Here is a 27819-nt window from a genome sequence, read left to right on the forward strand (position 1 = left end):
AGCTCTCAAAATAAGAGCATCTCTAACCACCAGAAAGTCCCAGATAAACTAAAGCAAAGCCATTTGAATTGTAGGTGCTTTCCATTGATTAGATTTGACAAATTGTCTCTGAACTTTATCTGATGAGATTGGAAACATGTATTCTAGAGAAACACAGACATGAATACTATTACTTTTATGGCCTTGTGATGAAACAAAATGAATTTATCACCGTAATAAATTTCTCAGGAAGAACGCAAGTCAGGCATTTGCTTGTGAATTGGTGGGATTATGTTCTCTAGGGCGCTTGCACGGCAGGTTAGGTCACGACCCCTGACCTGTAGTGTTGCCACGCAACGCCTTCTGGAGGACAAGTGGTGTACTGGAGGCAAGCACTTACTATGGCTGCCAGTACAGCGGGGCTGTCTTCGTTCCCAGCAACCGTTGAATTGTCGCAATTTTTGCCAGAATTCTGCCAGGCTCTGAAGCCAAAATCGTCACTAAACTTGCAGCACCTCAATCCCAATCAAAAATCTTTATGAATGGCACCACATAATTACAGTGCTTAATCACATCAGGCTGCTTAACTGTTGTTTCCCTGCGTGTCATAAATGTGCCTTGACTTGTGTCTGTGGCCGATACCAGTGCATAAAGTGAAGCCTCTCTGGCCATGGAAGGCAGATCGGTTCTCCTCTCATCACAATGCATCGCAGTTTGGAAGCTGCTTCCCCTTGAGCTGATGCTGTGGAGGAAACGTTAGATACAAAATGCTGGAGTAACTCGGCGGGACAGGCGGCATCTCTGGAGAGACGGAATGGGTGACGTTTCGGGTCCAGATCCTTCTCGATCCGAGGCGTCACCCAATCCTTCTCTCCAGAGATGCTGCCTGTCCCAGTTACTCCAGCATTTTGTGTCTATCTTCGGTTCACACCATCATCTGCAGGTCCTCCATACACATTGTGGAGGACACCATGTTCTATGCTTCCAATTCCCTGCAAATTCAAAGATGGCAAGACATGAGAGGGAAGAAGTCAGACAGACTCTGGACCTGGCCGTCTTGCTCCAGGACAGGCCGTGTGATTATGGCACTGATGGGTTTTGGACATTAAGTGGGGCATCCATCCAGAGTCATAGCATATATTGGCTGGGCTTCTAGCGTTTCAGCCCAGAGTCGCTGTAGTGTGTCCAGCTCTGGAAGGGCATTGGCAGCCCAGAGGGAGTGTAAACCCGAGGTATTTTGAACAGGAGCCAAAATGTTCCAGGTCTTGTACTGCAGGGATAGTTGTTTGCTTTTGCATGGAAGTTAAGCTCTCTGCTCTCTTGCGTCTCCCTTTCCACTGGCACCGTTTCCAATGTGACAACCGCGGTGCCGATAAAGTACTAGATAAATCATTGTGATGAGAAACGCAGCGTAAACCTGACACCTGGTGACCCACGGCACACTATAGAGCTGGGGTGGCGGGGGGAAATGTAAGCGAGGAGGAGCTCTAATGAACTCTGAAGGCTCGCTGTACAGTAGGTTTCAGCGTTTCAGATGCCTGACCCACTGAGTTACTCCAGTTTTTTGTGTCTCATCTTCGGTTGAAGCCAGTATCTGCAGTTCCTCCCTACACAAGCGTTCAGCGTTGTCAGTGTGGCACCGCTGGACTGATACAAAGCCGGCTTGGAACGCGCAATCGTCTCTTTCATCCTTCTCTGCAATCAATTCCCGGGCACAGCCTGTTGCTAACTCGGTGTATTCTCCTCCTCTCTCGTTGGAGGAAGATAACTTCTTCAAAGTAGACATACTTTGAGGAGATTTTGCAGTGGAACAGACAAAATGTGTGGGAAAGAAGTGCAGATGCTGGTTTAAATTGAAGGTAGACAAAATGCTGGAGTAACTCAGCAGAACGTACGTGTTGCGTGTGTGACGAGTGTATGCCGGAGGCTTGCTTGTCCTCCAGAACGTTTGAGCGACTCCGTGCGTCACACCCTTTGACCTTATGATTCTACTGTGCAAGGGCCCTATAGCTTTCAATATAATAAAGCAGTTATTTAATTTCATAATATATACTATGTGGGCTGAGCCACTATTTATAATTTCACAAGAAATATTATTTGAGCTTCAAAAGCATAAAGGGTGGAAATTCATTACAGGCTGGGCCACAAATTATTTATTTCTATTGAATATAGAAGACTGTGCAGAAGAAGTGGTTAGCACCTTTACACACATATTCTCAAATTAATATCTCTTTTGAGTCAAATTGAGTTATTAATCTAATGTTGTGCATTTGGGTTCATCAGCAGAGTCAATTTCTACTCAAATGCAATGAAAATCTGGGGTTTTGTGTGAAGTAGTTTGAGATAAGAGAAATAAATGATAAATTGTCAAATAAGGTAGGTTTGGTAATCCAGGAACATTTACTTGGGGATTTAAAGCATATCTGGTAACTGCCATATAAGTTTAAGCAACTGGCCAGTTTTGTTTATTTGAAGATCAATTTAAAAAAGAATGATCCACTTTGGTCTAAGATATTCTATGGACAAGGAAGATAAAACATGTTGAACAATGGAACATGTTCATTATGCATGAACATACTTCATGCACAATTATTTTCTTTCAAACTGTATCAACTACTGCAAAATAATTACTTCACATGACTGCCATATAAATTTTAAGCATCCCACATTGTGCCTCAGATAAATTTGTTCCAGAATTATTTTTTCTACTTCTTGAAATTCCATCTCAAATAAGGCTGGTGAGTTCCTTTACTGATATAATGGTTTGTATGATTCTAAACTCCAAAGATTAAAACGGTCTTAAGTCTTGTCCTTTTGTTATACTTTCTAAACAAGGAAAATGAAGGAGACTTTCTTCCGAATCCCAACATTCCTGACCAAATTCTAATTGTGTTTTCTGAGAACAGTTTCCATCTATACAGCACCTTTAACAAAGCAAACTAGACCAAGGAACTTCTACGTTTGGGAATGACTTAAACAGAAGTAAGATGGAATACGGAGAAGGTGCATGAAAACATAGCCACAGGGATACCTTTCAAAGAGGCCTTTGAAAATGGTAAGACATTCAAGCAAGATTTCAAAGTGAATTGATTGAAGGCACACACACACACACAAACAGCTTTACAGAGGAATTGGAGGTAAAAGGAACTGAATGGATTATTCTACAAATTGCTGGTTGAATGGCCATTTTCTAGGCTGTACTCGAGTGACTCATTGTCTCGGAAAATTTGTGATACAGAAGGAATTCACATGGCCTATCACATCTATACTAACAAAAAAAGCTCCCCAATTTCAAAAGAACTGCTGATGCTGGAAATCTAATATAAAAACAGAAAATGCGAGAAATACTCAGCAGGCAAGGCCACCTCAGTGCGAAGAGAGTTGGTGGCGGACTTTAGGAAGAGAGGAACACCCCTGTCCCCTACTTCCATCAATGGTGTGATGTGCAGTTTACCAGGGAGAACAAATACCTGGGAGTGTACCTGGACAGTAAACTGGACTGGTCCAGGAATGCTGAGGCCCTGTACAAGAAGGGACAGAGCCACCTGTACTTCTTGAGAAGGCTCTGCTCCTTCAACGTCTGCAGTGCGATGTTGCAAATGTTCTACCAATCGGTAGTAGCCAGTGTCTTCTTCTTCGCTGCAGTGTGCTGGGGCAGTAGGGCGAAGGCTGCAGACGCCAATAAACTCATCAGGAAAGCTGCCTTCGTCCTGGGGGCGGAGTTGGATTCTTGGGAGGTGGTCATGGAGGGGAAGATGCTCCTCAAACTGCGATCCTGGACAATACCGCTCACCCCCTCCATGACATACTGGTCAACCTGAGGAGTACCTTCAGCAACAGACTGGTTCCACCAAAATGCAGGACAGAATGCCACAAGAGATTCTTCTTCCCTGTGGCTATTAAACTGTACAACCTCCCCCTTCTGTCGTGGGGTAGACTGAGACTGAACTACCCCCCCCCCCCATCCCACCTCCTCAATCTTTGCACATCCCCAAAGCCTTACCACTCGTCACTTTATTTTCATGTTTCATGTATTTTGTGTTTTTATGACTATTGGCAAATTAATTTCCCTCCTGGGATAAATAAAGTTCTATCGTATCATATCGTATTGTAATGCTCCCAGCAATTCCTTCACTTTTGCACCTGCTGCATTTACTCTGTATTAGTGAAAACAGGTCCTACCTAGACATTCATAATGCTCCCTTTAGTCCTCCTCTGTTAAAAAGGCAATCCTAGCTTGTATGTATCACTTTCCTCACAGCTATAATTTTCCATTCCCAGCAATATCTTTGGTAATATTTTCTGCATTTCATATTCATCTCTTCATATTTACTTCAGTGCAATCTCTACTTTCCTAACATCCAGGTCAGAACAGTTAGCTGTGCTTGAGCTATGTTAACCAGTATGGTATACAGTTACTGTATAAACTTCCCACTCTTATATTGTCTGCCTTGTTCTACCTGTCTCAATGTATTACTTCACACTTTTCTGAATTAATTTCATTTGAACCTTTTCTGTCCAACGAATCAAACTATAGTTTCTTATCATCTTAAACCTTTCCTCCTCATGATCAGCCACAGGGCCAATTTTTGTATCATATGAAAACTTCTATCATGCACCCTACACAGGTCAAAGTCATCAAGATACATTGCACATGATAAATGAATGGAGTACTGAGCCATGTGAAACCGCAGTGATAACAGCCTTTCGGTTATAAAACCACTTTTTTGCTTCCTTTCACAAAGGCAATTTTAGAACCGATTTGCCACTTATCATCAGAATATACTTTTTTTTAGTTTTTAACCAGCCTGGCATACAGGACTAGTTAAGAGGCCTGCTAAAATACATGCAGACTACTTAAACCCACTGAATTCTCAAACAAATTTAGTCAAGCTAATCAGCCACAACTTTCACTTGACAAATCCGGATGTTCCCAATTAATCTGTGCTTTTTAAAATGAAAGTTTGTACTGTTTGATAGAATGGATTTCAATAATTTGCCTCCCATTGAAATCAAACAAAATGATTGGTAATTACTGTGTTTGTTCCTTTCTTCCTTTGCAAAGAATAGTGGTCGACTTACTAACAAACTAGAGAAAGAGAAGGTAACCTGAAGATATATCCAAAGATGTGGACCTAAAGGTTATTCGGAAGGGGTGAAGCAGAAGAGATATGTATATGATTAGGATGATTTTAAATCCATTGAAAAGAGGCATTCAGTGTGGGGTAGGATACAGGTAGAAGAATTCTGAAAGAGGGAGAACTAAGGAGATGGAGATGATAGAAAAATGTAATTCAGTGATTTGAGTGAGATTGAGATAAAGTAATAGCAGATGCAAATTACTTTCAGTGGTGAAGAAATGACAATAAATTTCCAAGTTAGGATGGCATGCATTTTAGAGGGTCAACGGGGCAATTTTTGTTGTTTTTATGTTGATTCTGTGTGATCCATTACATTTTGCTTCTTTGTGGCATACTAGCAGTTTATTACAACTGAATGACTTGCTAGGCCATTTCAGAAGGCATTTAAGAATCAATTACTTTACTTTAAGTCTGGTTAACAGATTTCCTCCACTCCAGGACACGTGAATTAAATAGGGCTTTACAACCACCGACTATCATTTATTACAGCCATTCTTATGATTCCAGAATTCACGTCAAATTTATCACCATCTGCCATGGTGTGATTCAAATCCAGGTACCCAGAATGTTGCCCTGAATATGTACATTATCAATTCGGTGATAATACCACTGAACCATCACTTCCCACATCTGCATAATTGTGAAAAGAAAAAAATAAACTAGTATGGTACAACACACAGTTGCTGTGAAGAGATGAAGCTAGATCCTATTCGTAGCTAGACCCTATACTTATAGAGAGTATCAGTTCAGTGCATGCAGGATGGGGAATAGATATGTACATGTGGTATAGAATTTAATCCATTTTAAAACAAGGCTGTAACATAAGAAAATGTGGAAAAAGTGAAGGGGTCTGAATACTTTCTGAATGCACTGTAAACATATTTGGCCTCATTATAGTATAGAAGACCTCAAATCATAATCTGATATTTCAAATTGACCCAGAACAACATATTTAAGTCTTCCCTTGGGCAATGTTAAAAACCCATGCTGAGTTCAGATTTGAAAAGAAAGTCTTTTAAAGGGCTTTCAAAGTTCAGCACATATCATTAAAATAACCACTAAACTCTTCTCACTTTTGAAATTCAAATGGAAAACATGGATATTGCAAGAGTCTACTTAAAAATGCCAACATTATTGCCACTAGATTTCAATCTTCTGATATAATAAACACAAATGATGCCTCAAAGCTAAAGATTAGTTATTTCTTCTGAACAGAAATATGTTTACACTCCTAATGATGGTGACAACATCAAGTGCTTTTATTTTTTCTGGTGTTTTTAAAAGAGTAAAACACTCATTCTGTTTGTACATACCGAAGGAATGAATGTCCACTTACAGCCCCTATTTCCCTCTCATTTATCATGAACTCCCCTTTCAACAACTATTATGGAAACCAGCTCTCGAAACAGTTTATTCTTTAGTTTCTAACAGTTTACATTTTATTCCATTTCAGATGCTCTTGTGCCATTTGAAACATTTGGGTGCACCAACTATTATCCAGTTAAAGCTTCGTTATCTCTCACGTTGCCAACAAGCACACCTCAGTAACTGGAGTTTTAGAGTGCGAGGCTAGGGAGATGGCGCGAATGAGTAGCCATATTGATGCAGAATGGGACCGAGGGAGTACCCAGCCGACTGGGACAATGCTCAGGATGGTATCAAGGAGTGTGCATACGGACTTAGGGACTAAGGAGTGCTCATGCCAACTCAGAGGTGGTGCCAAAGGAGCGCTTGTGCTGATGCGGAAATGATGCTGCGGGAATGGCTGGGCCGATATGGGGAGAGCGATGAGGGGAGCAGTCTGTTCAGCAGGGTAGAGTGAGAAGGAAATACTCATTTGTTGGACAAGGAAATGTTACTTAATCTGCATTTAAGATTAATGAATAACATGAAAGCAAGTAATACATAACTTCAACTCACAAACAGCATTGGAGCTGTGCAAGAATACACACAGGTCTGTATTCAGTGAAGTGAAGCGTGTTATTAATGTTGAAGCTACCTGTCAGTATAGGATATAAGAGAATTCATACATTTTGCCCCAATCAAAAACCCACCTCAAATTATCAAATCAACCCATTCTTCAGGTATCCTCCTGAACAAATGTAACAATAATAATAATAACTTTTATTTATATAGCACCTTTCATGCAATTTAATGCACCCCAAAGTGCTTTCGACAAAAACAAACACATGTCTAAACAAAGAAAGAATTTAAAACAGTAAGGACATAGACATACAAAGCACAGATTTATATAAAAATATGAAATGTAAAATTGGGAGTGTAAAAGAACAAAGGAAGCTAAAAGCTTGAGTAAAAAGATGTGTTTTTAACTGCCGTTTAGAAATCTCAACTGAGTCGGCGTCTCTCATAGCCCTGGGTAGGGCATTCCACAGCTTGGGGGCGTAATTGAAAAAGGCTGCTTCCCCAATTTTCTTACTGCTGTGGCATTGAGTGGCTAACAGGCCAGCATCAGAAGACCTGTAAGATATGCTGCTTCCAAGCCATTAAGGGCTTTGTAGACTATAAGGAGGACCTTATAGTCTATCTTGGATCTTACAGGAAGCCAATGAAGGGAGTATAATACTGGGGTGATATGTTCTCTTTTCTTGGTATTTGTTAAAAGCCGGGCTGCGGCATTTTGAATGAGCTGTAAATTGTTGGTGGATTTTGATAAGGCATTACAGTAATCAAGTCTGCTTGATATGAAAGTATGTATGTTTTTTACAGTCATGTTGAGTTAAGAAAGGCCGTACTTTAGCAATATTTCTGAGGTGATAGAAAGCACATTTTGTTACCTTATTTGTGTGAGATTTAAAATTAAGATCATTGTCAATTTTTACCCCCAGACTTGTGACTTCTTGTTTGACATAGGCAGTCAAATTTCCCAGTTTACCAAGAAACATCTCTCTTTTGGGTTTTGATCCAAGTAATAAAATTTCTGTCTTGTCATCGTTAAGTTTAAGAAAGTTAGCATTCATCCATTATTTTATGGAAAATAGGCTGCAGATCTGAGTGGTGTTGTCTGACCAAGTAACTGCAATGGAATTTGTTAATGATACACGTTGTACTGAATGATGGAGATAATACGTATTTTGGATGAGATTGCAACAAACACTATGTTTTGTTATTGAGGCGGCAAAGTGGCGCAGCGGTAGAGATGCTGCAAAGAGGTCCTTCTACAGTTGTACCGGGCCCTGGTGAGACCGCACCTGGAGTACTGTGTGCAGTTTTGGTCTCCAAATTTGAGGAAGGATATTCTTGCTATTGAGGGCGTGCAGCTTAGGTTCACTAGGTTAATTCCCGGAATGGCGGGACTGTCGTATGTTGAAAGGCTGGAGCAATTAGGCTTGTATACACTGGAATTTAGAAGGATGAGGGGGGATCTTATTGAAACATATAAGATAATTAGGGGATTGGACACATTAGAGGCAGGAAACATGTTCCCAATGTTGGGGGGGTCCAGAACAAGGGGCCACAGTTTAAGAATAAGGGGTAGGCCATTTAGAACGGAGATGAGGAAGAACTTTTTCAGTCAGAGTGGTGAAGGTGTGGAATTCTCTGCCTCAGAATTCTCTGCCAGTTCGTTGGATGCTTTCAAGAGAGAGCTGGATAGAGCTCTTAAGGATAGCGGAGTGAGGGGGTATGGGGAGAAGGCAGGAACGGGGTACTGATTGAGAGTGATCAGCCATGATCGCATTGAATGGCGGTGCTGGCTCGAAGGGCTGAATGGCCTACTCCTGCACCTATTGTCTATTGTCTATTGTCACAGCGCCAGAGACCCAGGTTCGATCCTGACTGCAGGTGCAGGCTGTATGGAGTTTGAACGTTCTCCCTGTGACCGTGTGGGTTTTCTCTGTACAGACAACACCCACAGCCAGGATTGAACCCAGGTCGCTGCCACTGTAAGGCAGCGACTTTACCACCGCGCCACTGTGCCACCCATTGAGGCAGGTAATATAACATAATTTAAAAGATAATGGACAGGTATGCGGGCATATGGGACAGGCTTAGAAGGGGTATCTTGATTGGTACAGATGAGTTGGGCGCCTGTTTCCGTGCTGTATGACTCTGACCTCCAACAATCACAACTATCTCACCTTGTATGTAGTATGCCTTTCAACCGTAGAAGTGTTCTCCGCTTGATGTACATTTACATTCATTTCACTGGAGCTCCTGGATGTCACACTAAAAAAGATCTCAAAGGCTTCATATTCACCTCATTCAGCTCTTTGGTCTATAGTTGGACCAAAGCTCTGATGAAATCTTGAACTGACTGGTCCTTATAAAAGCCAAAATGTCCATCAGTAAACAAAATAATGGGAGTAAAGTTCTGCTTTATAGAATGGTTGACAAAACCTTCCATCACTTCACTCATGATTGAGTACAGACTAGTTGGTAATGAGCTGGATTGAATTTTTCCGTTTTTAAGTATAGGGTTTTCCTTCACAATTTCATAAGGAGAGTACATTCTGTGACCTTGTACTTGCAGAGCTTCTCCCAAGATTTCATGCTTCTTCCAAAACACTTGGTGGTTATCTGGAAGAGATTTTTGTTGACAATATTCAACCTGATGTCATAGGTCCTCCCACAGTCTAAAGGATTCCTAGGATGTGTCATTCCACTTGTACACCCAGTACCACTCATCCATGGTTGGTCTTTTTGCCATTGGGGGATAGGACAAACTCAGGGAAAGTAATGGAGGGATCTACAACACAATCTACAAGATCTGATTATGTTAGATGTTAGTTCACCAGTTTATAAGACAGCTATGCCAATTTAGACACCAGTTACCAGATGCTTACAGGGAGGGCTTCGTGAGGTTAACTGTGCTGGAATGGTTTACTTTTGTTCAAATTGGACAGAGAAAATACCAAAAAAAAGCAAAAATGAATAGCTCATTATTGTTCTCATCTCCATGGTTAATGCTACGACCTCCCCTTCAGTAAACGCAGCTGCCACTTGGCCCCTGCACGTTAGGTAATCTTGTTATATTTCAAGGTAAGTTCATTATCCTGGAGCTCCAGTTTGCCAGACTTTCCTTACTGGCATCAATAATGATTGTCCACTGGCCAGTTTTTCCTTTCATAAGGGATATCAATCGATTGACCTCATACTTTACACGTGAAGTTGATGAATTATGGCAGATTTCCAGATAGCTTGTGCAACCAATTCAAATTTGGTATTAGGAAGTAATTTTTTTGAAAAACCTAAAGCTTGTTTCATAATGCCAAGATAATTTGTTCTTACAAAATATCTGCTAGGGTGGAACACTGTTATTGATGTTGTAACTAGATATGGGAACTTAATCAAGAAACACAAATGTATTTAATTGGCTTGTTAAAATTATGCCTGAGATCTTGGAGATCTATGGTGCAACTTGATGCTACATGTGTCATGATACCTGGGAATTTGGCTCAACAAATGAAATTGAAAGATGTTAATATTCCACAGTGGCATTCCAAAGATGAACCTATTAAAAGTAATAACAACACACACACCTTTAAAGTTGTTGTTTCCTGTGGCACAAACACAGATAAGACATAATACTGTAGACATATTTCTAAACCACAAAGTAAAGGAAAAGGCCAGAATCCATTAGAAAAGTTTGGACTAAGTACACTACTTGACATTTTGAGCTTAATGCCAAGGCACTGTTGGAGCTGCAGCTGGGTGTGAAATTAATACAGTATTGCTGAGAGATCTAAAATAGAGATTTCTTCAGAACAAGCATTAAGGGAAAACTTGCTACCATTATATTGTCCTCAACAAGATTTTTGCCGCAGGCACAAAATAAAGGTTACGGCCAATTATCTATTGAGAGCATTTTAAGAGGCTTTAAGCTGAACTGGAAAGTGAGATAGATGGAAGGAAAGCAGAAGCACTTGAATTTTATTTTCCTTTACCCTTGTCAACGGGCCATCGGGATGTTGGGCTAGCTGGACCTTGTTCACCTGCAACAACCAGGAAGCAAGTTATCAAAAAAATTATTTTAGTCAAACGGCAGCTACATTTACATTGAAGGAGCCCTTTGCAATGTGAAAATTGCCAGAGAATAAATTAACAGATCAGTTATAATGATCTGTTAACCAACTGGAAATCTCTAACTTCATTCAATGAAGCACATATTAGGGACTATTTTTTAAATTTGAATAAAAATGACCTTTGATAAGCACATCTCAATATATTAGATCAGAATTGTATACACTCCCAAAAAAAAGTTTTCTCTATATTCTCAATGGCATAATTTTAAAATATTTTTGTTAGTTCATTAATCACAAATATTTATAAAACTAGTTTAAGTCTGCAGTTCTGATTGCGGAAATTGTCGTAAGAAGTTACAATGCACACATTGGAGATTTTGACCACATTTTCATTTGCAACATAGACATAATTGTGTTGGATTAGACGTAGGGCTATAGACATAGGCCTTGAAGCCAACTGAGCTTCTGTCAACCTTCAAACATCCATTTACACTGTTTTATACTCTCCAGATTCCATCACTCAACTATATGTTGGGGGTAATTTGAAGTAGCTAATTAACCTAATCATGTATCTTTGAGATGTAGATGCAAACCAGATGAAATCCACAGTCACAGGTAGAAAGTGTAAACTCCACAATTGTAGTACCAGACGTCAGGATTGAATTTGGATCCTGAAGCTATGAGGTTGCGGTGTTACTAAATGTGACGCGCTTTTCTAGCATTTCAGTCAAACTTATCATGAATATTTATTCATATATTTATATGTATTTTATCTGTATTTTCTGCAGCTACAGGTTTAAAAAAGACAATGTAAAAGATACACCATTATAGACTGAACACGAATTCTATTGGAGTAACAGAATTTAAAACCTTCCTCTTTACATTGAATTGAATATTAAAGAAGGTGCCATACTTTTTATTTGTTGACCTACCAGTAACCTTGATAAAGCCTTTATTAGAATCAAAGTGGTTCACATGATAGTTGATTACATAGAGAAGAAACACATTATTTGTTTTCACCATTCTTTGGTTTTGATGCATAATTAATATCTAGAAAAGGGCTGTGCATACATTTATTTGGTAATAGAACATGTTTTTTAAATAATCCTGAAAATCTAGTAAAAAAAATACATCTGTGACAATGAGAATCCATGCTCGCATTATTTTCTTACTCTAGGAGTTTCCCACTCACCGAGATTTCTGGGTGTACGCTTCCTGCGATCCCTGAAAGCAGCACCTGACTGCAAGGCCTCTAGCAGGCTATCCATTACTCCTGTTTCATTGCCCTCTGCAGAAAAGAAAATGACCCGAGTTAAGCATTATAAAGTGCATTACTTATTATGAATATTTCAGTCTATACATTATACATTCCCAAATATCAAAGGATAGTAATTGTTGTTTTAAGACCAATGATATTTAATTGTATGCCAGATCGCAAGGTTAGACAAATAGCATGTGCAAATTTTTAATGAAACACTTGTGAAATATATTCTTCCAAGTTAACTGCTGCAATACAAAGTTTAACATAAATCAAAGATTCACATCAAATTACATATTCATGAAATTTTTTTTTAGATGGCAACAGTTCATATTCTTCAATACATGCATTCCCTATCAGAGAGAAAAAAAATGCAGATACCAAATGCTTGGATATCAACACACCCTTCTATACAAAGTGCATAACAATTTCTTCCATTTCCTTTGATTCGTTATCTATATACTAAAACTCTTGTTTGTTTGTTTGTTTGTTTGTTTGTTTGTTCCTGAACTACAGCCGAAATGGTACACGATAGCACGACAATTTTAGGCCCACCTTACCGTCGTCCCTTTGGTCCTCAAGGAAGAAGTTTCATTGAAATCGGTGTTATATTTTAAAAGTTATTCATATTTAAAGGTTAAATCTATTGCCTAGGGAGGGAGGGGGGAGGGAGGCGGGTGGAGGGAGAGGGGGATGGAGTGGGGGGGAGAGGAAGGGGAGGGGGGGGAGGGAGGGGGGGGGGGAGGGAGGGGGGAGAGGGGAGGGGGGAGAGGGGGAAGGAGAGGGTGCTGCACCAATGCAGGAGAGGTTTGGGCCCAACGGGTCCACTTGGTCTAGATGTAATTAAAAATTGATCTCCAGCTATTCTTCATTCACTTTGGAAAATAGACAATTTGTGAATAGACTATCACCTCAAATGTCACAGGATGTCTTGAAATGTTACTGTTTATACCTCTTTGATACTGACAGTTCATTGGCAGTCTATGACACTGTTTTATCAGTTACAGACCTATCTATTAATCCACTATCATTAATCTACTTTATAAAGATGCTAAATATCCTAGACCTTGGATTGGCATAAAACATAGATTAAATAATAATATTCAAAAAATACATTTTCATTTTCAGGCACCTTCATAAAAAGTGGTATATATTTATAGGAACATCAACTGGAAAACATATTTGATTGTATTTGTATAAAATAATGAAAAACATAAATGATCAAAAAAGATGTATTTCTAATTTTTTAGATATATGGAATGAAAAAGCATAACTGAAAAAATAACAGGAAGGATAATTTCTAAATCTAAAGAACACATCTCCATTTGTCAACTGGACATCAAATTCTCTATATCTTTGCAACTTAACAGTATTAAATATAAAAACAACTGAATATCTGATTTTCTTCAGAGTGAAAATAAAGCCATGCGACTTAAGCATTTAGAATAGAATAGAATAGAAAGCCTTTATTGTCATTGTAGGAGCAGTACAACAAAATGGAAAGTGCTACATCTGAAACAGTGCGACAGTACAAATCTTTCAAAAACAATCGCACAAACATGGGAACCAATACAATAAGTACCAATATCAATAAAAACCAATAAAAACGAATAAATAATAAATGCGATTTGCACCTAAGATGCTGTATATAAAAAAAAGTGCAAAGAAAGTAAAAGTTACATCAAGTCAAGTATTTCCATTCACAGTTCTTATGGCTCAGGGAAAGAAACTGTTTTTAAGTTGGTTTGTTCTGGTCCTTAGGCTCCTGTAGCGCCTCCCAGAGGGCAGGAGAGCAAACAGTTCATATCCTGGGTGTGTGCTGTCCTTAATTATATTTCTGGCCCTGTTTAGACAACACGAGCTGGAGATGTCCTCCAGAGAAGGCAGTGGACAGCCGATAATTTTCTCTGCTGTCTTAATAACCTTCTGGAGGGCCTACTGGTCTGCAGCTGAGCAACCAGCATACCACACTATGGTGCAGTATGCCAGTACGCTCTCAATGGTGGAGCGGTGAAGGTCACCAGCAGATTCTCCTTCAGTTTGTTTTTTCGGAGCAGTCTTAAAAAGTGCAGTCTCTGCTGTGACTTTTTAACTACCGCTGTAGTATTTGCAGTCCAGGAGAGGTCCTGGGAGATGGTGGTCCCCAGGAACTTGAAGGTGGAGACCCTCTCCACTTCCTCCCCATTTATAAGAAGTGGCTCCTAAAGTCCAGTACCATTTCTTTTGTCTTACTGGTATTCAGTGCTAGGTTGTTTGCCTAGGTTGAGTGAACCATCAATCAATGATAGTCAGTAATAAAAATGCAGAATCTCATCATCAATAAGGGAAAGTGCATTATCTTGTAGCAATTTCTGCTTTAATATCACATTTATTATTGGTTATAGATTGAAAAATATAAGGCAATTGGAGTCAATTTCATTTAATCCAGAATTAAAACTTTCATATCTGCCATTTTTATTAACTATTCATGTCTTCACTTGTTCAGGGCTTCCCACGATGTAATTTACAAAGAGATTTTGTATTGGAAAACTTTCTTCTAGATCATGTAACAGAAAATTACATTATCATGGTTTGAGGAACAAAAGCTTGGAAGATTTAATCATTCTGTGACAGTTTGCTGCTATTACGTCCTACTGAATCCTTCTGCAAGGTGATGTCATAATTCTGCAACTGTTTCTACAAATCTTGCAAATTCTTATTTAAACTACATGACTTGCTTATTAAGATCATTTTTACAATACTTGCTCTGGTGGCCGTTCCCAGAAAATGATATTTACACATTCTGTTCATGATGCTTTATAGATCAGTCTCCTTAGATCCCAATGATAACAAGCCCACAATAGATTTTCTCTACTCATATCTACAAATCACCTGCTCTGGCAAACCAACCTAAATCTCTATCCCACTCTCCCTGGCACTATCACATTCTTCTACTGCGTGATGTCCAGAGTGTTTTTCAGCTGTTGCCTAACCAATGTTTTGTATTATTCCTGCAGGACCTGCTTTTGTACCATATGCCTCTACCAATAATCTATTTGTGTTTCCAACCACCTTATCAATCTGCATTGTTACCTTCAGGGAATCTCTAAATTTTTCTTCAGCTCCTGAAGAAATACTACATATTTCCCTGGTTACCACCCACCATTTTAAATGTATTACCTCATACACCTCCAGACTGAATTCCATTGGCCATTTTTGTGCTCACCTAGGCTGTAGATTGGTAACTTCCTATTATCTGAAATATTCTTCTTCATTATCAAGCACACTGTTGGTTTTGATATTGTCAGCATGTCTTTGTATGATAATTGGAAAGTGAAAAGTAATCAACAAAAATTATGTTGACACAGAATTCCAATACTATGATTTAAAATATGATTAGCCATTTGGCTGTTAATGGCACAGTGCTTCAAGGAGGGCTGTAACACCTCAGGGTTTCAGAGCACAATTACTCAATAAAATATAAATTTGGTTTACATAAATGCAAGGATTTCATTTTTGGTGTGTGCATTCGTTGTTTGTAAACTGCTAAATCAATCATGTAAAAATCAATATGAACATTTTCTCTATTAATTAATTGCATACTTTTATTCAAAAGCTCTGAACGATATTGAAGAAGGGTCTCGACCCGAAACGTCACCCATTCCTTCTCTCCTGAGATGCTGCCTGACCTGCTGTGTTACTCCAGCATTTTGTGAATAAATACCTTCGATTTGTACCAGCATCTGCAGTTATCTTCTTGAACTTGATAAAAGTACACTTTGTTTCTTAGTTACCCAGTTTAAATTTACAAATTTAAAGTTACAAATTTAAACAGTCTAATTTTGAACTACCAAACAGCACTTGTATCACACATATCAAATACAATTAATTGTTATTAATCTAAGAACTGCAAGCAATGTTTTGAAGTTTCATTTTAAATTGCTGAATTAACATGGATCAAAACATTGAGACAAGGTAATTTTGTAATTATGTCAGCTCAATGAGTTTGGAAATTAAGCAGACTTGTAATGTTTTGTTGTAAACTGCAATTTTTACTTAGAAAATGTTGCTAATTTAAGATACCAGGAAAGAGGGACTTTGCAATGAAAAAAAAATCAATCGACCATCAGTTCTAATCATTATTCTTTCCTTTTCTTCTTTGTTTTAGCCAATTCTATTAAACAATCTCTCCCATCAATTTGCATTAGTTCTATTGAAGGAATTGCGTCTAAAATGTTCCTGCACATTTTTTTTCTTTCAGATATTGACCCAACATGTTATAGTACTCCTGCATTTTAATATGCTTATTTACTTGAGCAGTGCAATTGTTTGACACTGATAGAGTATAGGTATATTTGCACAAATCAATAAAAATGGCAAGGCAGGAAGAGAAAACATTCAATTGTGTATGCCTTATTTGAGTTTTATTGAAGGGCATAAAAGTAAGGAAGTCAAGCTGAACCTCCACACACTGGCTGAGCATTGGCTGCAGTATGGTGTTCAATTGTGGTTGCCTTGGCATAGGGATGATGTGTTGGCTTCGAGAGGGTCCAGAAAATATTTGTGAGAATCGTTTCTGGGATGAGGATATACAATAGATTAAATAAACTGGGAATGTTTCAAGTGAAGATTGTGGGGTGACGTGATAGAAGTAAATAAAATTATGAAGGGCTGTACAGAGTTAATAATAGGCCATTCTCTTTGTTGGAGGAATTGAGGACTAGAGGTGACAGTACAAAATAAAGGGAAAGATCATTAAGAATGACGTGGAAAAACTATTTTACAGTGTGATTGGAATATTCAATACACTGTCCGGATGTGGTGAAGGCATGTTCCATTGTGGCCTTCAAGGGGGGATTGGATAAATTTACAGTGAAGATAGGTTTGCGGAGCTAGAGGCTAGGGGATGGCAGTAATAGGTTGCTGTGATAGAAATAGGACAGACAGAATGACCGAATGGTCATTAACCAATCAATGATTCTATGAATATTGTTTGCAATGAACAGTTGAAGAGTGTGCTTTAGAAAATTTGAAATATTGCTGAAAAAAACCCCAAATGATTCCATACATTACACTGATCCAATAATAATATCACATATTCAAAGTCTCCAATCCTACTATTTCTTTCCTCGGTATCAACGACCCCAACCCCTGCCTTAATCACAGTCTTGACACGGATATTCTATAAGGTTGGTCACAAGTCTACGGACAATATTTGTATCTTAGAAGCTGTTTTCCTAAAGTAAATGATTAGTTGGCATTATTACATTTACAGTGCTTTACTTGTGTTGTAAGATTTTCAGGGGTGTTATCTTTGTTGTCAGTCAAAACTGAATCATTCAAGTCCCATGTGAACTAAAGGTCAATAGTATAGGCCAGCAATGACCCAAACTATTGAAAATTCTTGCAGCAATTACCATAGACGCTCAGAAATCATTCCACGGCATAAAAGCTAATGTCAAGTTTGTGGTGCAAGTTTGATATTACCCCCAGATATGTAGCCTAAGGGCTTACTGAAAGCAGTAGATTTACATTGCTTATCTCATACTGAAAACTAATAGAAACACAATATCAGAAATGTGGTGCAAACACTTGTTATTAATTTGTAACTTATTCACCAAGAGAAAGAGAACTACAAATTATGGCAAGTTACTAGAATTAACTACTTTGGATTTTTTAAAAACTAATCACATGGCCCCAGATGTTGCTGAATGTGGCTCATTGCTAGCACCTGGTTTCAGAACACACAATTGCCGTAAAAAAAAACCCAAAGTGCTGGAGTAACTCAGTAGGTCTGGCAGCATCTCTGGAGAACATGGATAGGCGATGTTTTGGGTCGGGAACCCGTCTTTAGTCTGAAAAGGGTATTTTCTGTACACCAGCATCTGCAGTTCCTTATTGCCGGTCATTTACATTATAAATATCTGAAAACAAAAGCCTGCTGGTCCAAATTTACAAGGAGGTGCTTGGCATCAGAACAGTTTGTGATTTAAAGAGTTGATATGGGCCAAGACATGACCACAAAACTACTGAGAACAAGCCCTGCACACAAAACTACTGAGAAAACCTTTGGTTTATGGCACAAGTCAACCCCTAGTCAATCTCACATCCTAGAATGAGTAAAACTATTCTGAGCTACAGAGCAAGTGAAAATGCCCTGCTGACAAGTTATGCCACAGGATGTCGTGATCCTCAAAACCTGGCCTACTATTTAATACATTTTCTTTTATGTGCTCCTTGGGTATTGTGGCTAAGCTGAACATCCCAAATGATAATGTTCTTGTCATTGAAAATGCTTGTGCCTGGACCTCAAGAGGACATATGTATGCACATGCTGTTCTCATTGTCCAAAAGTCATAGATGCTCAAGTTAATTTTACAACTTTTGATATAAATAATGATACCAAAGTAAAATATGTGCTGGCATTATTCAGTCACCTTTTCTGCAATTTTGACAAATTAATCCATGTACACTCTGGTTGAGCACCAAACAAATAGTTTGATCTGTACATCTGAAAACTAAAACTGAATTACTGTCACTATCTGAAAATGCCAATGATTGTACAGGGAACAGAGCTGCCGATGTAAACTCTGTTGGATCTTTTTACTGGAGATGCCCATGAGGGTATGAATCAACCTTTAGTCCAAAGAAAACTGATGCAATGATGTTATCACATAAATCACAAGTCTGTATTCTGCTTTCTGTCCATGAAAATCAACATGTGTAGGAAGGAACGGAAGATGCTGATTCTCAGAGACCAGCCAACCCCTGAAGAAGGGTCTTGACCCAAAACGTCACCTATTCCTTTTCTCCAGAGATGCTGCCTGACCCGTTGAGTTACTCTAGCTTTTTGTGTCATGAAAAACATGTTTTGTATGAAGAAAAGTCCCACATTTTAATATCAAAATCAACAGCGATGAACACACTCACTTTCTCAAAGTTAATGTTATTTGTGAGCATTTGACAAAACAACCAAGGATTGAGCATAGCCTACCTCTAAAGACCAAGACTGCAGCACAGGCCATGGACAGGTTTCAGCTTACAGTTATATAGGTGTGAGTTTTGGACTAATTATTGCCGTGCATTTTGAACATTACTGTTTATATCTCGTATAGGTCTCTGAAGAAGGGTCTCGACCTAAAACGTCACTTATTCCTTTTCTCCAGAGATGCTGTTTGACCCGCTGTTACTCCAGCTTTTTGTGTCTATCTACTGCTTTTTAGCTTCACAGCCTTTCAAAAACAACATTTTCAGTGTAGCGTGACAGGGCTCCCTGCACATATTGCTGCTAAAGTAGCATCAGGTGTCAAAGTGATGAAGAAGGGTCCTGACCAAAAAAGGTCCACTGTCCATTCATTCTACAGATCTTGCCTGACACGCTGTGTTCCTCACGTTTTGTACCAAAGCGAAGCTTTCTTCAGCACAGCTTTGTTGGAATGACCATATCAAACGTAAACATGGTTCATGAACTCCAAAGATTCTACGAACAACCACAGAAAAACAGTGACCTAAGGACATGGCCAGAAGTAGTCCAAAGGCTTAGACAACAGCACATGGGAAATAGCTGCAAGGCCCAAACCATATGACACTCAACTTTAAACTGCCGTCCCACATTTTCATGCACCACTAACTTGGGGCCATAAAAGAAAAAAAGAATTAGTGTAAGGTATGAGTTGTTCGCACAAGTGTGATAAATGTGGCTGCACTTCTGGATTGGTCTTCCATCACACAGAGATAAGAGGCAAATGAGATTTGTCTAGTTGAATGCTCAATGAAACTGAAAACAACTTAGTCAGAACTGCATAGACACAAAATGCTGGAGTAACGCAGTGGGACAGGCAGCATCTCTGGATAGAAGGAATGGATGATGTTTCATGTCGAGACCCTTCTTCAGACTGTCTGAAGAACTGCATCAAGACTGCATCAAGAATGGATCACAATTAATATTCTAGCTCCTTTATTCTTAAAATTATTAATCTCAGCATCAACATGTGCATCTGGAGAGAAAGTAAAATCACATCTGTGCATTGGCTTTTAAAAAAAAAAGATTATCTTCTGGATGATTGGTGAATAGAAAATGTGCATGTAAGGCCCTGCTGTTGAAAAGAAGAGTATATTCTAAAGACATCATTAACGTACTAAAAAGTGAAATGCCATTATGTTTCATTTCATTTTCAAAGTATATTTCATAAGGAGATAGTGTAATTTTTAATGAGATTTGCAACCACAGCATACAATTGATATTCAGACTTGATGGCCATGGAAGTCTGCTCTCTTTTTATTTCACTATAGAATGCATGTGTGTGAATATTGCCAAGACTGTTTAATTAACTGATTATGAATGAGAAGATGTGCATGGCAGGTGATAATCACAGTAAGAACTAGTTTGGTCAAAGTCTTCAATTCAGAAAGACTGAAAACAAAGGCAGCGATATGGTTTGGATGAAAGCCAACCTAGTTCACTACACCACAAAACCGACAGCCACCTAAGGATTTCCACATTTACACAACTTAATATTAAAATTCCAAAGTTGCTGTCAGCCATCCAGCTCACCTTCACAGGCTGTGCCTTTTTTGGCCTTCTCCAACAAAATCAGCAGTAATCAGTTGATAGAAATGAATTTCATGTAGTTACTGAAGTAACTCCACCATAAAATATCTTGCAAATCTTATGCTTAATTATGTGAGGCATAAGCCATAATAACTGCTTAACTAACCATTTGCCCCTTAAAAACTAGTTTTATGGATATGGATTATAATTTATTTGGAAGCAATATGAGCGATTTTATTTTTAAGCATTTCATGGTATTTTAGCTACTACTTTAATCACATGTGTGTATTTCAATCTTTATTAAATAATCTGTATTATGTTTATAAAATGATTAAAATGGCTTTCTGTTCTGCTGGCTGTGAGAACTGAGTGAAATCCAGGTTAGTCGGGAAGTGGTGTTAGGTAAATTGAATGGATTAAAGGCCGATAAATCCCCAGGGCCAGATATCCCCCTTATCCTTAAACTGTGACCCCTTGTTCTGGACTTCCCCAATAACGGGAACAATCTTCCTGCATCTAGCCTGTCCAACCCCTTAAGAATTTTGTAAGTTTCTATAAGATCCCCCCTCAATCTTCTAAATTCCAGCGAGTACAAGCCGAGTCTATCCAGACTTTCTTCATATGAAAGTCCTGCCATCCCAGGAATCAATCTGGTGAACCTTCTCTGTACTCCCTCTATGGTAAGAATGTCTTTCCTCAGATTAGGAGACCAAAACTGTACGCAATACTCCAGATGTGGTCTCACCAATGCCCTGTACAACTGCAGCAGAACCTCCCTGCTCCTATACTCAAATCCCCTCGCTATGAATGCCAACATACCATTCGCTTTCTTCACTGCCTGCTGCACCTGCATGCCTACTTTCAATGACTGGTGTACCACGACACCCAGGTCTCGTTGCATCTCCCCTTCTCCTAATCGGCCACCATTCAGATAATAGTCTGCTTTCCTGTTCTTGCCACCAAAGTGGATAACCACACATTTATCCACATTATACTGCATCTGCCATGCATTTGCCCACTCACCTAACATATCCAAGTCACGTTGCAGCCTCCTAGCATCCTCCTCACAGCTAACACTGCCCCCCAGCTTCGTGTCATCCGCAAACTTGAAGATGTTGCATTCAATTCCCTCGTTCAAATCATTAATATATATTGTAAATGGCTGGGGTCCCAGCACTGAGCCTTGCGGTACCCCACTAGTCACTGCCTGCCATTCTGAAAAGGACCCGTTTATTCCTACTCTTTGCTTCCTGTCTGCCAGCCAGTTCTCTATCCACATCAATACTGAACCCACAATACCATGTGCTTTAAGTTTGCATACTAATCTCTTATGTGGGACCTTGTCGAAAGCCTTCTGGAAGTCCAGATATAACACATCCACTGGTTCTCCCTTATCCACTCTACTAGTTACATCCTCAAAAAATTCTATAAGATTCGTCAGACATGATTTACCTTTCATAAATCCATGCTGACTTTGTCCAATGATTTCACCACTTTCCAAATGTGCTGCTATCCCATCTTTAATAACTGACTCTAGCATTTTCCCCACTACCGATGTTAGACTAACTGGTCTGTAATTCCCCGTTTTCTCTCTCCCTCACTTTTTGAAAAGTGGGGTTACATTAGCTACCCTCCAATCCTCAGGAACTACTCCGAATCTAAAGAGTTTTGAAAAATTATTACTAATGCATCCACTATTTCTGGGGCTACCTCCTTAAGCACTCTGGAATGCAGCCTATCTGGCCCTGGGGATTTATCGACCTTTAATCCACTCAATTTACCTAACACCACTTCCCGACTAACCTGGATTTCACTCAGTTCCTCCATCTCATTTGACCCCCGGTCCCCTGCTATTTCCGGCAGATTATTTATGTCTTCCTTAGTGAAGACAGAACCAAAGTAGTTATTCAATTGGTCTGCCATGTCCTTGTTCCCCATGATCAATGAAGAAGGGTCTCGACCCGAAACGTCACCCATTCCTTCTCTCCCGAGATGCTGCCTGACCTGCTGAGTTACTCCAGCATTTTGTGAATAAATCCCCATGATCAATTCACCTGTTTCTGACTGCAAGGGACCTACATTTGTTTAAACTAATCTTTTTCTCTTCACATATCTATAAAAGCTTTTGCAGTCAGTTTTTATGTTCCCTGCCAGTTTTCTTTCATAATCTATTTTCCCTTTCCTAATTAAGCCCTTTGTCTTCCTCTGCTGGACTCTGAATTTCTCCCAGTCCTCTGGAAGGCTGCTTTTTCTTGCTAATTTGTACGCTTCATCTTTTGTTTTGATACTATCCCCAATCTCCCTTGTTAGCCACGGATGCACTACCTTCCCTGATTTATTCTTTTGCCAAACTGGGATGAACAATTGTTGTAGTTCATCCATGCGGTCTTTAAATGCCTTCCATTGCATATCCACCGTCAACCCTTTAAGAATCAATTGCCAGTCTATCTTGGCCAATTCACGTCTCATGCCCTCAAAGTTACTTTTCTTTAAGTTCAGAACCGTTGTTTCTGAATTAACTATGTCACTCTCCATCCTGATGAACTCAACCATATTATGGTCACTCTTGCCCAAGGGGCCACGCACATCAAGACTGCTAACTAACCCTTCCTCATTACTCAATATCCAGTCTAGAATAGCTTGCTCTCTCGTTGGTTCCTCTACATGTTGTTTTTTTTCACACAGAGAGTGGTGAATCTGTGGAATTCTCTGCCACAGAAGGTAGTTGAGGCCAGTTCATTGGCTATATTTAAGAGGGAGTTAGATGTGGCACTTGTGGCTAAAGGGATCAGGGGGTATGGAGAGAAGGCAGGTACGGGATACTGAGTTGGATGATCAGCCATGATCATATTGAATGGCGGTGCAGGCTCGAAGAGCCGAATGGCCTACCTCTGTACCTATTTTCTATGTTTCTATAACTCATTATTGCGACTGCTCAGCAAGCTTGATGATATCACAGCTGCTAGCTGTTAGCCGACAGTTGCAGACATCTGTAAAGGAATCTATGGAAATCTCCAGTTCAGGCATTGCAAAGGGAAGTCCAATCTATAGAAATACCTATTTCAGGTATCAGCAGAAGGAAGTCCACAAAATGGACATCACTATATCAGGCATCATCAAAGCAAAGTACACATAATGGAAGTAGGAAGAGGTATTTATTTGCTGTCATATGCAAATTCAGGGCCAATATTGTTTACTAAATGAAATTCCTATATAGCAGTAAAGAAACACGAAATATAATTTTAACAACTATGCACACCTAGCTTATATAATAATGTAGAATAGACACAAAATGCTGGAGTAACTCAGTGGGGAATGACAGGGAATGATGGAAGGAATGGGTGACGTTTCGGGTCCAGATCCTTCTTCGGATTGAGAATCAGGGGAGAGGGAGACACAGAGATATGAAAAGGTAAGGTGTGAAAACGAGAGATCAAAGGGGACGGAAGACCAAGGGAAATGTAGAATACATCATTGTTAGCTGAGGGGAAGGTGACAACAAGGCATACAATCAGTAAAATTGAATCAGACGGATAGTCAAACTAGTCGGAGAAGTAGGATGGGCGAGGGATGGAGAGAGAGGGAAAACAAGGGTTACCTGAACTTAGAGAAATCAAGATGCATGCCGGTGGGTTGAAAGCTGACCAAGCAAAATATGAAGTGCTGTTCCTCCAATTTGCATTGGGCCTCACTCTGACAGTGGAGGCCTAGGATAGAAAGGTCAGTATGGGAATGTAAGGGGGAGTAAAGTGTTTAGCAATTGGGAAGCATTAACTGAGCTGTGCATGTAAAATAATTTACAATTCTCTTAACAAACATTGATATTTTATAAATTGACTCATTTACAAAAAATAATACTTTGCCAAATACTCTCTTTCAAAGTTCAGCACTCTAACAATGTTTAAATGTTTATATCATTCATCACTAATTCCCCGATAACTTAACCCAGTGAAAAGTGAAAACTAGATTCAATCAATTTGAACCTGTACACAATATCAATGTAAAATGTGCAACCAACGATAATAAAGCCAAGTGATGCTTCTTATGCTGGCAGCTGCTGCCATTTTACCAAGGAAGAAAAACACTTATTCTTAAAAAAGATACATGAATAAGAATAGCAATGAACATCTGCAGGGAATAGAATACACTGCAAACTTATGAACCAGGAGCAGGATATCAATGGCTTATCAATGACGATGTCAAGTAGACAATCTGACAGCACAGATTTAATCAAACAAGATAGGAATAGGGATGGTAAGGTAGAATTAATTGTCTTCAGCATGTCATGGATAATGATTCTCTGAGATGGCATATTGTTTTATATGAGTTGGTTACAAGAACCCATGTTGTAAGAAGCAACAAAGCAAACTCCTGGAACTTTAAATCCCAAGGAAAGGGGTTGCAAAATGAAAAACCAGGCTTGTGGATTTGGATGCAAATTGGATTTAGAAATCAAGAAAAGATGCTGAAATTGATAAAAAGCAAAATAAAGCTGTGCGAAGAAACCCTTGAGAAACAAAAAAAAATACAAGAATTTCCAATATACATGTTGAAAAGGCCAAGGAGGGCAAAGATTAGGATATTTGCAGACAGAGAGGGAGAATCTCAAGGACGAACTATCAGAGAAATTAAACAAACACTCTGTGTTTGCTTTCATGGAAGAAGGCACAGCAAAAGCTCCCAGAAATACTGGGGACCAGGTCTAGTGCAAATGAGTATGAAAATAAAATAGTGTGAGTACAGAAATACTATTAGAGAAGTTAATGAGCCTGAAAATCAAAAAGTCTCAAGGACCTTCTGATATTCATCTGGAGTTTTGAAAGAAGTTGCCTAAGAGACAGTGCAGGTTATAATTTTACATAATTCTCTAGATTCTGCAATGGCTCCTGCAGATTGGAGGGTAGCAAATGTAATGCTACTTTTAAGAAAGAAAGAAGAGAGAAAACATGAAACTGTCAGCCTATTAATCTGACCTGGTTATGAACATGTTGATATATTTAGTGAACACGCTATATCATTGATATTATTGAGCAGATTCAACTTGGATTTATGAAACGGAAATTATGTTTAATCTGCGGGAGCTCTTTGGGGATGTATCTAAAAGAGAAGATGAAATGCAACCAATGGATGTGGTGTACTTGGATTTAGAGAGGACTTTCAAAAATGGTTCCACAACAGAGGTCGTTGAATACACTTTGAGCAGAGGTAATATACAGGTGTTGATTGAGATTTGATTAACAGCCAGCAGAGAATGACATTCTGGGGGGGTGACACACAATATGGACTGATTTTTGGACCCAAACTGTTCTTAATCTGTTAACATTTTAGGTTTGTTGGTGATATGAAATTAAGTGGGACTATGCATAGTAATTATGAAAATGCATAAATAGTTCAAGTGAACAAACACAAGATAAGTGAGTTGGCAATGTGGTAAGAAGGGGGTTCTCCGCATGAGAAGAGAAACTTGAAAAATATAATTTCCTTTAAATAGTGAGAGATTGAGAAGTGTTGATATTCCAAAGGGTCCTGAATGTCCTTGCATACAAGTAATTAAAAACTAACATCAAGGTGCAGCAAACTTTACATTGACTTTTACCAGAAGATCTTAAGGAGGAGATGAACAATGTCTTCCCACAATTATATAGAGCATGAGTGCGAATTGTGTACAATTTTGGTCCCCTTGCCAAAAATAATATATACTTACAGTGCAGAAAGGATTCACCAGACTGGAAACTGAAAAGGCACTTCCATCATATAAGCAGAGATTAAGTGCACTAGATCTCAATTCTCCAGATTTGAGAACAAGTGTAACCTCATCAAAACATTAAAAAAATATTCTTATGGGGCAAAATATTTTTCCTGGTTGAGGATTCCAGAACAATGGTTCATAGTCTCAAGATGAAGGGAATATAAGATAGAATTGATATGAGGAGATTTTGATTTAGGTTTACTCTTGGCACCTATACCTAGGTACAGTGAAAAGCTTTGTGTTGCATGCAAATCCAAGCAGATCAGGCATACCTTATATAGATAGACTCAATCAGTTCAAACTCAAGTACGATAGAGCTGAGGGGAAGGTACATAGATCTTTGGAATTCTCTACTCTGGAAGGCCAGAGAAACCGAGTCATTAACTACATTCAAAAGTGAGACTGGTGGATTTCAGACAACTCACTTCCAATTTATCAAGGCATCTGGAGACAGGGTAGATATATTAGATTTTTAAAGAATATTAGCTACAATCCTGTTGAATGGGGAAGCAGCTGAAGGGGCCAAATAGTCTAGCTCTCTGGCTACATTTAATAGTCTTGTACAGAATATTTGCACAGAAATGGAGTGGTTTCTCCATTGGCATTAACAGATAGTAGCTTTCTTTTAGCGATCTTAAGAAAGAGATGGAAATCAGGGAGCAAATAAATGCATAGGATATTAGTAACATTTTTAAAAATATGGTGTAAATGCAGTTTAACATGAAATACAATACAGTCTGAATAATCCCTGGTGACTCTTTTGAAATTGATCTTCATGGCAAGAAGAAAAAGAATCACACAGCATGGTGACAAATCTGTAATCAAGTTTACACTCCTGCGACACATTGGAACTTACTCCAACTTTGCAACCATTTCAATTCAAAATCTGACAATTAAATGACTAACTAATCTACTATAATATTTCAGTTCAGTATTACGTTTCACTTTCAGGTGCCTGTCATTAAACTATGAAACAAATGGCTTTTTATGAATGCACAAGGCAAAATTCAAATTCCCACTGATTTACTGCTAAATTGGATGTTTCTGGAACTGAACTAGGCAGTAGACATCAATCCAGTACATTAATGTGGAGGAAACACAAAATGCTGGAGCAAATCAGCGGGACAGGCAGCATCTCTGGAGAGAATGAATGAGTGATGTTTCGGGGAGAGACCCTTCTT

General features: G+C 39.0%; 1 protein-coding gene across 9 annotated transcripts in view; it reads right to left on the reverse strand.

Moving 5' to 3' along the window:
* Positions 1–27819, reverse strand: part of diaph2 (diaphanous-related formin 2) — a 448875-nt gene that overhangs the window by 61244 nt on the left and 359812 nt on the right. For 7 of the 9 annotated variants that reach the window (XM_078412289.1, XM_078412288.1, XM_078412284.1 and 4 more), the window contains 2 exons: positions 12294–12389; positions 11024–11071 (listed from right to left, as the gene is read on the reverse strand). In XM_078412289.1, the coding sequence (XP_078268415.1) occupies positions 11024–11071; positions 12294–12389 (144 nt within the window). The remainder of the gene's footprint in view (positions 1–11023; positions 11072–12293; positions 12390–27819) is intronic. The other 2 variants (XM_078412287.1, XM_078412285.1) reach the window with 1 other exon arrangement.

This window comes from Rhinoraja longicauda, chromosome 15, assembly GCF_053455715.1.
Source record: "Rhinoraja longicauda isolate Sanriku21f chromosome 15, sRhiLon1.1, whole genome shotgun sequence".
Classification (NCBI taxonomy): Eukaryota; Metazoa; Chordata; class Chondrichthyes; order Rajiformes; family Arhynchobatidae; genus Rhinoraja; species Rhinoraja longicauda.